Source organism: Vulpes vulpes, chromosome 8 (genome assembly GCF_048418805.1).
Source record: "Vulpes vulpes isolate BD-2025 chromosome 8, VulVul3, whole genome shotgun sequence".
Taxonomy (NCBI): Eukaryota; Metazoa; Chordata; class Mammalia; order Carnivora; family Canidae; genus Vulpes; species Vulpes vulpes.
Window position 1 is genome coordinate 39,490,260 of NC_132787.1, and position 11,629 is coordinate 39,501,888.

The 11,629-nt window shown below is 51.8% G+C and overlaps 1 protein-coding gene across 5 annotated transcripts in view; it reads right to left on the bottom strand.

Moving 5' to 3' along the window:
* The window catches only part of KCNA6 (potassium voltage-gated channel subfamily A member 6), a 99,969-nt gene extending 89,053 nt beyond the window's left edge, over positions 1-10,916 (bottom strand). For all 5 annotated transcript variants that reach the window (XM_072766198.1, XM_072766197.1, XM_025995377.2 and 2 more), the window contains exon 1: positions 5,632-10,916. In XM_072766198.1, the coding sequence (XP_072622299.1) occupies positions 8,829-10,415 (1,587 nt within the window). In that variant the 5' untranslated portion in view covers positions 10,416-10,916 and the 3' untranslated portion in view covers positions 5,632-8,828. The remainder of the gene's footprint in view (positions 1-5,631) is intronic.
* Positions 10,917-11,629: the final 713 nt, after the last annotated feature.

The window sequence follows — 11,629 nt, forward strand, 5'->3', positions numbered from 1 at the left end:
TTCGCTCTGAATTACCTGTGACCATGGGCTGAGCTTTCCACTTGTCTGCATCAGTGTCCTCCTTCATAAAGAAGAGCATTCAGGGCCCCTCCCAGCCCCTGTGACCCTCAGTAATGTCCTTCCCAATGATCTGCTGCTCCTGGGAAGGATTTTCTACCTTGGTTGAAAAAATATTACCAGTATATCCATTCTATTCTTACAAGATGCATTCAGATTACATTTCTATATGTTAAATCACATCTTAAGTGCCACTATTTAAACAGATTCTGCTGTGAATCCTTCAGGCAAAGAGCATTCTGGATAAAATAGCTAGCTACCATGAGTCTATTTTTTATATCATATTTCATTTAAATGTTTGTTTCAGAGAACAGAACTGAAGTCAGCAGGGATCCTGCCTTTTTTTGAGAGTACAGGTGGTTCCAGCCCCACTCCACAGTGGTTGTTCAATATCACTGAGGCTACCTCAGCCCTGCTCTGCTGGGAGTTTATTTCCTGCTACCCTCTTTAACGTGCCCCTCATTTGAGCCTCCCAACAACTGTGTGAGGCAAGTGGAATTAGCTCCCTTATTTTGCAGATGACAAAACTGGAGAGGCTAAATGAGGTGCAGCTAATAATGGTAATTCAGATGCAAGTTCTCTACCTCCAAAGGCAAGCAAGCCAAGAAATCAGAATGGGGAGGCCGTCCCGTTGGCCTGCCCTGGGCCAGGTCCTCTGGGCAAGCTGGAGTGGCTATGGGAATGAGTGTAGGGTGACTAGAACATTCCTGCCTGATTTGGGACCTTCAGGAGAGCTGCAGTGGAAGCAAATGGGAAACCACAAGAGTAGGAGGGGCTAGCTTCTTCCACCTCCAGGGACTCCTATCTCCTCCCCTTGAAAGGAGGAAAGGAAAGCTGAACACACCCTAGGAATGTTACAGGGTGTCACCACCTGCAAAGTGGGGGGAGTGGGTCATGAAGATGGCCGGGGATCAGTGGGGGATCCTGAGGACAAGGACCAGGGGAGGTGGGATTTTGAAGGACACTGGAACAGTATAAGAAAACTGTGCTGGGGTCTGACTTATGTGTTCTATCCTTAGGGCTATCTGTGGGACCCTGCATCTGTCCTAAGGAGGAAGATTGGAGGAAGTATGTGAGGAAGGCCCTAGTAGAGTGCCATCCCCTGGGAATGTTAAAATGTGGAGGGAAGATAACAGTGATGGTAGTAAAGACCGGTGTACAGAAAGGTGTACAGGTTTCCCTTGCTATCTGAAAGTTCACTGAGGGCGTGGCCCCTTGTGGCTCGATTCCACAATTCCAAGATCATGACCTGAGCCGATATCAAGAGTTGGGTGCTCCACAGACTGAGCCATCCAAGTGCCCCCCTCCACTGTTTTTTAAATATCACTTTGCTTTTACTGAAGACCTGTGTTAGTACCTGATCTCACTAACTCAAAGAAATCCGAAGAGGATTTTCGCCTTTATGAAATGGTAATTTCTTTCTTGCTCTACTTCATTTGGCTTATGAAAGGTTTCACAGGAATGTCCTACTTTTTATAACTGGGGAAACCTGCATATATATGTGTATATACAGAATATATTTATATATATAAATCTGTGTGTATATTCTGTATATATACATAGCTATGTGAGATTATGGCTATGTGACATACATAACTGAACGAGATATATATACATATATATATATATATATACATATCATATATATATATATATATATATAGGGGCTGGGGACACCTGCTGGTTTTCCTTCAAAGAGACAAACTGGCATGTAAATAAAAGCCTGTATACACATTTAGGAGACACAAATTCATTCTCTCTTCTTGTGTAGTATTAATCAGACGCTCACTGAGTTCTGTGAATATGTCTTCCCTGAGAATGATGGATCACACATTAGTTGTGTGCCCTTGAACATGCCCTCTGAGCCTCAACCATCTCATCTGCCAAAGGAAAACAATGCCTAGCCCGCCTACTTCATTTGGTTTTTGTAAAACAATAGTAATAACAGCCAATCTTTGTGTTTTTTTAACAGCCAATCTTTGTATAGTGCTTATATATTGTTACATATTATACCACCTACATATTATTACATATTACATAATTTCCTGTACATATATTAGCTCATGTAGTCCTCAAAACAGCTCCACGAGATTGGCATTATTATCATCCTCCCTTTACAGAAAGGGAAACTGAGGCACAGAGCAGTTTCAGAACTTGCTCCAGGTCATCTAGCAGGCAAGGGGCAGAGGTAGGATTTGAACCCAGAAAACTTAACTCCATAGTCCATTCTCCTAACCTTTTTTTGTTATATGACATGACGTTTGAAACCATTGGAGGCATTTAGAATGGTTTTGAAATGAATGGTGCCATCCTCATTCTTGTCAGGACCACTCCCATTGGGGAGGACCAAAACAGAGGACGGATTCACCAGGCAAAGATGATGCCCCAGCCTTAGAGCTGTGGACCCCGCCCGCCAGGTGCTGAGCCTCTTGGAAGAGAGGGAAAGAATGGCTTCTTCTCCTCCTGGCCCCTCCCAGGCTCAGGCCTATCTTCCTATGTTCTTTTTTCAAAGCAAAGTCTTTGCTGCCAAGAGCTGGTTTGTCTGTCTCCTGGAGACAGAGGTTGTCAAGCCCTGAGAGAACAGCAAGCATGTCAAAAATAGCAGCGCCAGCAGACTGTGTGGCTGCGATTTCCTTTTGAAATGTTGGTTTTTGTGCTCACCAAAGAGCGGAGGTCTGTCTGTGCTCCCTGCAGTCTGCAGCGGAGACTGCTTACGGATCCAGGATGTTTTCCAGGGGCAGGCAAAGAGTGTCTGCTGAGGCCCATGGCAGACTAAGGGAAAAGCCTCTTCATAGTAACGACAATGAGGTCAGAGATGTTTTTTATTTTATTTATTTTTTTTAATTGTTGTAAACCCCACCCAGGCTAGGCCTTAAGTAGGTTAAGTGATAGCCAAGATGAGACCAGTATTAATGATACTTGCAGCCCATTTTGCTCTGTTGTTCTGGGAATGAGGGAGTCAGCGCCCTGTGTGTCTTTTAGTAGTGGTTGCTAATAGATTTTCATCCTCTCTTTAGGGTATCAACAGGATGAGAATGAAGAAGGGACAGAGAGGCAGGCTGAACTCCTTCTCTAAGTAGTCAGAGCAAAGGGACATGACATGACAATCTCCGATCTCACAGGGACTTCAGGCCCAGAACAGGAAGGTGTTTCACTGGGAGACACAGTAACATGAGAACTAAGGGCCCATCTGTCTTTTACTCCCAGTAGCCTGTGTCTGGCAAGTTCTCTCTCCCACTAAAGCCCCAAGCTCTAGGCCTTGTTCTGCTTGAAGCTACTCTGTACAAACTGAGGCAGCCCCGGTATAAAGCAGAATGGAGACAGGAAATCCTACAGTTTAGAGAATGAAAGGATTTCTTTTCCTTCCCTAAATGACCTTGACAAGCTAGAATCAGACCATACTTTGTTTCCCAGGGCAATAACACCCAGTCAAAACCTATCAGAGCTGGCAGGGCAGTTCCAGCCAGATTGTCCCGGGAGGACAATATTCTCTGGGAATCTATCCTGGCATTTGTGTGGAGATGCCGGGTGACAGAAATACTGCCAAAAGCCAGGGCTCAGCCAGTGGAGAAAAGGAATGATAAGCAGCAGGACTGGAAAGCGTCATGTGAGGAGAAATCTGAAGGGGAGGGAAGGATGGGACCCAGTGAGCAAAAGGCAAGTGAAAGCGGTAGAAGTGTAATGTCTGCTGGACAAACATGGAGAAGGGTGCCCAAAGCACCAAGACTTCAGGACCCCAGGGAAGCTATAAAGACTTAATGGTTACTACAGGGAGAAGGGGTGGAAAGAAGCCAGCAGAAGAAAACCTTGACATCTGTACAATTTCTAAAGGAATTCTGAGTTTACAGGTGCAGAGAGGCTAGAAGAAGATTCTTGGTTTGTTTGGGGATATCTTTGAAGTTTTGAGGCTTGCTTTTGTTTTGCCAGCAAAATATGAACGCCTCGGGCCAGTTCATTGACTTAGTCCTACCTAATGAATAATGTCCAACATATTTACCCCAGTCTAATACATGCTAATCATGCTCTGCACTTACCAAAAATGGCTTTGACCTTTCTTTTGCTTGAGCAAAAAGAAAAATCCCACAATGCTTTGATTGTCAAAATTTTTAAAAGGGGGGGGGGGCAGTTCTTGGCACCGTACGTGAATAGCAAGGAGCAATGCATAAAAGCTCTCAAGTGTCCCCAAGTGGCAGAAGGAAAAAACTGTCATTCCGTCCTGGATACTTAGATTGGTCCATCTTTAGAGACGCTAACCTTCTAAAACCAAACCATGTATAAAACCAAACCATTCTCCCAGGCAAGATGTGAAACTCCCAGGTTATCAGTCCCATGCCACTTCTCCCCAACCCCCACAATCCAATGACTTTTGGGGGGTTATTTTATAGAGTTATATAGCTATCACCAAAATCCTGTTTTAAAAAATGTCCATTACCTTGGAAACCCCCCACCTCACCCCCCGCCCATGTCCTGATGCAGATGGGACTATCTACAACCTACCACCTCCAGCAAGGAGAGTGCTCAGCTCCCCTTAGAAACTGGGTAGAGAATTTCAATCTATCCTGTCAAGGAGCATTTCCTGCACCTCACGCCCCTGGGATGTATGCCCTTCCTCTGTCCTGCCTTCAGTGAGCAAGAGAGATAGCTAGGTGCTAGGAGGGCCTTCAAGTGAACTAAGGATAGTTTGAGGGCCACTCCTGAGCTAAGGCTTTTTCCAGGCTAATTCCACACTTAATTTCACTTCCTCCTAAGTCCTTGCTCTTGTGTTTGGCTGTTTCTACATTCTTTTGTTTCGTTTTGAACCATTCTGTAAGCTTCTTAAGGTTGGGAGACTTGGAGGTTCTCTCCTCCTCTCTCTTCCTTTCTCTCTGTCTCTCTCTTCTCTTTCTTTCTCTCTTTTATTTTTGAAGATTCAAGAAATTTCTGCAGAGACGTTTTTCTAAACCCAGCCCAATCTCATCTTGCTCTGTAAGTTCAGAACTTGTGCCCACAGGGGCGAGCTTGGCAAGAAAGGACAGGACACTGAACTGGGGCAGAGAAGGGAGGTCAGTCCCCCAGCTGGAGAACAGCCTTCTCAGCAAACACTTGAGATCACCACTATCCTAGAGCTCAAGGTGTGATCTCAACAAAAATGCTACAGCTGCTCCCCGCCACTAAAAAGGTGGAGAGAGGAAGAAAGATAGAAAGACACATAGAGAAGGAGGAAGAGATGGAAACAACAGAAGGGCAAAAGCCAGAAATGCAAGGGGGAAAAAATGTGGTGAAAATGAGAATACCTAGGAGAAGGGGGGGGTAGTGCAGAGAAAAGGAGGTGACTAGAAAGGGTGGAGGAGGCAGCAATGAGAAAGCAGAAACCGGGGAAGGAGTCTCTCTCTCTCTCTCTCTCTCTCTCTCACACACACACACACACACACACACACACACACACACACACCAAACAAAAGGAGAGGAGGTGGCTGCTGAGACCAGGACATCAAAACCCCATGTATCTGGGATGTATGGGCTCCCCTCCCGGAGTTCAAATCTGGCCCAGAGCGCTGAGCCAGGAGCAAAGTTCCCCCCAAAAGCAGAACCTACCTCCAATGCAAAGGTGGCCAGCTGTCCCTCTCTCTCCTTGGGGATGATTAGGCAGGAGGACTACCCCACGTCTCAGCCGAGTCTGACAGATCCAGGGAGGCATTTGGGAGCTCATGCCGGAGAATCAGGTGTAACAGAGGCCTGACCCCTGCCTTTGCTGGCAGCTGCAAAATCGTCACCCCGGCTATCTCGGCAGCACAGGGTGCGTCTTCTTTCGATGCTCAGGGCACAAAATCCACACAAAGAAGCTCAAAGTCAGAGAGGGATGGCTTGGCAAAATCCTTTGCAGAAACCAGGTCAGGTCACAGCCTCTCTGTGTTTCTTCGATGTCTTGAGAAGAGCCACCGATGAGATTGCTAGGAACAGAGCTAGATAATTCCCCAGGAGGAGGAAGTGTCATTTCTCTCAGTCTCCCTGAGAGCAGGGAGGAGCCTCTCTCTGAAGAGATGACAGCTCCATAGTATCACAGACTATCACTGTCAGGACTCTTGGCGAGGCCCAGCCTGGCTGCCTCTTGAGGAGCGTGTCCCCTCCGAGTCTTCCCTTGCCATTTTGAAAAAAAGATAATATTGACATTGGTTTAACTGGCAGTTGCTTAGCATTCAAATTTCTGAAGAATCAGGAATGAGATGAGGCAGCTTCAATGACTAGGTGGGGAAACCAGGAAGAAAGGTCCAGGGAGAAAGTTTGGGGGAGCTGCTTCCCCCCTCATTTTCCAAAGGTCACACATCTCGCCGGTCATTAAGAGCCCCTAAACCACTATGTAGGAGGTGGTCCCATTTCAGAAGCTGGGAGTATGTAGTCTCCTGTTCTCCCTTGCTGCCCAAATCAGAAGATAGAGAGAACAGTCTGGAAGGTTGCTATGGCAACCAGAGTCCCTGGAGAGCCCAGCTCTCCACAAACCCTTTACTTTTGGGCATGCTCTGACTTGAAAAGGAAATGTTTTATTAGGGATGGTGATGGCGATGATCACATACACACATATAGAGATACATGCATACATGTCCCAACATTTACCCTCACTGGAAGCATCCCCATTGCCTCTGTAGTGGGCCCTTCTCCCTTCTCCGAAATAGCCAGAAGTAACTAAAGGAATTTTGGAAAACCAGAACTTTATGGCCTCGGAGCAGATTTCCAAATCATGAACTCCTCTTATCTGTATTTCAGGTTTGGAGAAGCCAAGCTCCCAATCACGGCAGCCTCTGGCCCTGAGAGGATCCCACTGAACCTGTCTAAAGAGCATCCTCCTTGTTGAAGGGTAAGAAGAGAGACTGAGGCCCGGCTCAAGAGGCTAAGCAGGGATGTAAGGAGCTAATAACCCAGTGTAGTCTACTCTTGGGCTTTGGATTCAAAGCAGGAACTCTGTGAGGAAGGAGGTTTTGCCTCTGGGAGATAGGAAAATAGGCTAATGAACTAAAGATTCAAGTCCCTTACACATTTGCATAGCATCATCACCAGCTTCCCAGATGAGTTCATTGACATTCCCCATGAGGTAGGGAGGGGAGGACGTTAATGTTCCCATTGAATGGGTGGAGAAACTGAGGCATAGAGAGGAACTGTGGCACCCAGGTTACCCTGTCAGGCTGTGGCAAAATCCAGATTTACATCTGGCACCCACAGGAGCCACAGTGTCTCTCAAGAAAACCCTCAAAAGGCCATCCCTCATAAGTTGCTCTTTGAGAAAAAAATTTTTTTAAATTCTCATCGAGGAGTCTTAAAGCATAGATATAAAATTAAGAACATGTTAACAGTCCTTTCGGTTTCTGAACTGCACCCAGAAGAGCTCAGAACAGTACATCACAGTTTTTTCAAGGCAACAAACAAATATGACAGTGTTACCAGGAGAGAAATGAGGGGGAATGGGCAGGTGGGATGAAGGCAACAGTTCCACGCCAGAAGAAGATGATCTATCCTGTGGTGATACGGCCACATTACCTTACCAGTGAGAGCAGGTCGGCTGCAGCTCCCAGGGGCAGAGCAGGTGAAGGTTTGCTTGACTCAGCAAAAAAACAAAAACAAAAACAAAAAAACAAAAAACAAACCCTACCAGTGAGGCTGTCAACAAAGGAATGATGTTTCTTCCTCACTCTAAACCTATTTCATTGCTCCTAAAATGGGAAGAACCCACGCTAGCATCCAATGTATGCTTTTACCTGTCTGCTGGCTTCAGCTGGAATTTGCTTTGGAAAACCTTCAACTGCAATCCTAAGTCAAATTCCCAGGGAGAAGGGTGGAGGGGGCTCGAGAGGGATGGGGCAAAGTATAGGAGAGAGATTCCCCGTCTGCAACAAGGTTCCTCTTTGCACACGTCCCAGGTGACAATGTGTGCTTACGTGATACCTCTCCTTAGATATGCAGTCAAGCCAGTTGCTTGGCTCTATCCAGCCACTGCTCCTGGCTCTGTGGTTCCCTCTTTCCAGCTGCTCCACACAGGAAGGCACTTGCACAAAAAGAGTATTTGGCTCGGAGGAGGAACCTTCCTGGAAGCTAGACAGTCGGGAGGGAATGACTGAATGTAGACCGAAGGCTGATGTCCACTGTGCCAGGACACATCTGGAGAAATCCATTGGCCCCTTTGGTGAGGGACTGACTCTAAATATTCTCCAAATGGCCAAGTTTCATTGTAGTCTCTCTAATGCCTTCCACGATTCGAGATGAGTAACTTATCTGAAGGCTGTGCAGCTAAAGGCTTTACCAGGGGTCCTCTACAGGACGACCAGCAGGTGTTACAAGCCAGGGGAATAAAACAGAAAGGTGAGTACTGTTTTCTGTCCTCCAGCTTCTGCTAGCTACCACGTAGCCAGAAGCGGCCAGGTGCATGCCCCAAAGCAAAGGACAAAGGAGAGAAATAGGACTCAGGTATGCCTGGTTTCCATCCTGTTGATCTCTCTGGCCCTAGACATGAAAACTTCAGAGTCAAGAGGGAAGGTCTGACAAAAATCTCATCCACGTGATGGAAGATGGGCATGAATGGGTGGCACCGTTAAAATCTCAGAAATGTCATTTAGATGGATAAACCTTGAATGCTGCTGCACAGATCAAGCAACAAGGTTGACAGTCCAGGTATCTGGACCAGGTGCAGGGGAGGGGGTCACGAAGTTGGCTGGAGCTCAGATGAGGGGAGTGGAGAGTGAGAAGGAAGCCTGAGACTGTTTGCTCAATGTCACCCTTCTCATTCAACTCCCTGCCTGCATCGGTCAAACCTCAGTGAGCATCCTTTTCTCTGCATATGCCCGATGTGGAGGGGGAAGGTAGCTGGGTCTCCGTTCCCGAGCGGTCTCGGAGAATTCAGGCTTGCCAAGTCCACTGTCAGCTGCCTTCAGGTCTGGCGCAGGCTGCCCACAAGTGACATGGGTATACTGGCCTTGCTCCTCCTGCTCTGTCTCCCGGTGGTAGAAGTAGTTGAAGTTGGAGACAATGACGGGCACAGGCAGGGCGATGGTGAGGACCCCGGCGATGGCACACAGCGAGCCCACGATCTTGCCCCCCACTGTCATGGGGTACATGTCTCCATAACCTACCGTGGTCATTGTAACTACTGCCCACCAGAAGGCGTCCGGGATGCTGGGGAAGAGTGAATCATCATCATCAGCCTCTGCGAAGTAGACGGCACTGGAGAAGAGGATGACTCCGATGAAGAGGAAGAAGATGAGCAGGCCCAGCTCCCTCATGGAGGCCTGCAAGGTCTTGCCCAGGATCTGCAGCCCCTTGGAGTGGCGGGAGAGCTTGAAGATGCGGAACACCCGGACCAGGCGGATCACTCTGAGGATGGCCAGGGACATGGCCTGCTGCCCATTCTGGCCACCCCCTCCACTGGCTGACTGCTGCTCCTGCTGCTGCACCAGCTCGGTGCCCAGGGTGATGAAGTAGGGGAAGATGGCCACCAAGTCAATGATGTTCATGATGTTGCGGAAGAAGGCTGGCTTGCTGGGGCAGGCAGAGAAGCGAACCAGGAGCTCGAAGGTGAACCAAACTATGCACAGGGTCTCCACCAGAAAGAAGGGGTCAGTAAAGAAAGAGCCCCCAAGAGTGCTTAGTGAGGATGAGCTCCCTGCCACCATGCCCCCCGGGGGGATGCCAGGATGAAAGGTATAGGAATCCTCTTCATCCTCGTCTTCCTCCTGACTACCCCTAGAAACTGGGGAGTCCCTGCTCACACCATTGCTCCCACCTCGACCATCTGCACGGAACTGGGGCAAGGTCTCCAGGCAAAAGATGACGATGGAGATGAGGATGACCAACACGGAGACGATGGCGATGCCCCTGGCGGGGCCTGAGCTCTCGGGGTACTCGAAGAGCAGCCACACCTGGCGCTGGAAGGGCTGGGAGGGCAGCGGCTTCTCGTCCTCGCCCCCTTCAGGCAGGCAGCCCTCGTCCTCCCGGAAGGCCGCCAGGGCCTCGTCCCCCAGCTGGTAGAAGCGGATCTCCTCCAGGAAGATGTCCAGGGGCACGTTGACCGGCCTGCGCAGGCGGCCCCCGGACTGGTAGTAGTAGAGGATGGCGTCGAAGCTGGGCCGGTTGCGGTCGAAGAAGTACTCGTTCCTCAGGGGGTCGAAGAAGCGCACTCTGCGACCCGGGTCCCCCAGCAGCGTGTCGGGGAACAGCGCCAGGGTGCGCAGCTGCGTCTCGAAGCGCAGCCCCGAGATGTTGATCACCAGCCGCTCGCTACTACAGCAGCCCCCGCCCGCCGCGGCCTCCGGGAAGGGCCCCGCGCCCTGCGGCTCGCCCTCCGGGCCCCGGCCCTCGCCCGGCGCCGCCAGCGTCAGGGATCTCTCCGACCTCATGTCCCCTCCGCCGCGCGCTCCCCGCCACCGGGACGGCGCCCACGCCGCGGCCTCGGGCGCTCGGGAGCGCGGCTGTCCCCGGCTCTCCGCCGCGCCGTCCGGGCAGGGCGGGGCCCGCGCTCCCGCGAGCGGCGGTCCGGGAGCCGCGGGGCGGGCGGGGGACTCCCGGGCCCGCGGCTGGGCGCCGCCGCCCCCCGGGCACCTGGCACGGCCCCCTGGCGCGCGAGAACCGGGCCGCCCGGAGAGACGCGCGGCTTCGCCCCCCGCGGCGCCTGGGCCGGGCTCGGGGCCGCGGGGGCCGCCCTCCGGACCGGGCGGCGCTTCTCCAGCCGCTCGAGCCGCCCCCAGCGCCCCCGGCCGCGGGCGCGAGCCGCGCGCCAGACGCGCCTCCCCCGGGCGCGGCGGACACCCCTGGCGGGGCTCGGCCTCCGCCCTCCGCGCCCCGCGGGCTCCGTCTGCCGAGGTCGCCGCTCCCGCCGCCGCCGCCGCCGCCGCCGCCGCCGCCGCCGCCGCCGCCCTGCGAGCCGCGCCGCAGGCCTCGGAGAGCGCCCGGCGGCTGCCCCGGCCCGGGGCGCGGGCACCCGCCTCCCCGCGGCTCAAGCCTGCGCTGCAGCCGCCGCAGCTGCCGCGGCCCGGCTCTCCGCTCGGCCCTTCCTGCCCAACACTCGCTCTCCACGTGACGTGGCAGGCCCCGCCCGCTGCCCCCTCCCACCCCACTCTCGCATCACCCCCCTCGCCCGGCCAGGGGCGCCGGGCACACGCGCACACACACGCGCGCACACACGCGCGCACACACGCGCGCACACACACGCCCGCCCGCCCGCCGCCAGCCTTTCCCGCGCTCGCCCGCCACGCCCCTGCCCCGCTCGCGTTCACCCTCGCGGCCCCCTGAACAGGCGCCAGCGCCCCAGCACCGCACCCCCTCCACCCCTGCCCTCCGCTTTCCCTATTCCAGTTTAAGGTGGTTGCTCTACGCAGCGCGTTTCATCGAGGAGAAAACACATCCCGCCCCACCACGCAACACATAACTCGGAGCCGCGTCCAGAAATCTAAAGAACAAATCGAATCATACTTTGTCCCTCTGTATTTACGAAGACTCATTTGCCAGCTTCTCTAATCCACTTTAAAAAATAGAGAGAGAGAGAGAGAGAGAGAGAGAGAGAGAAAGCATTTGTAGAAGTCCTCGAGCTTCCAGTCAGTATCCCAGTGTAAGT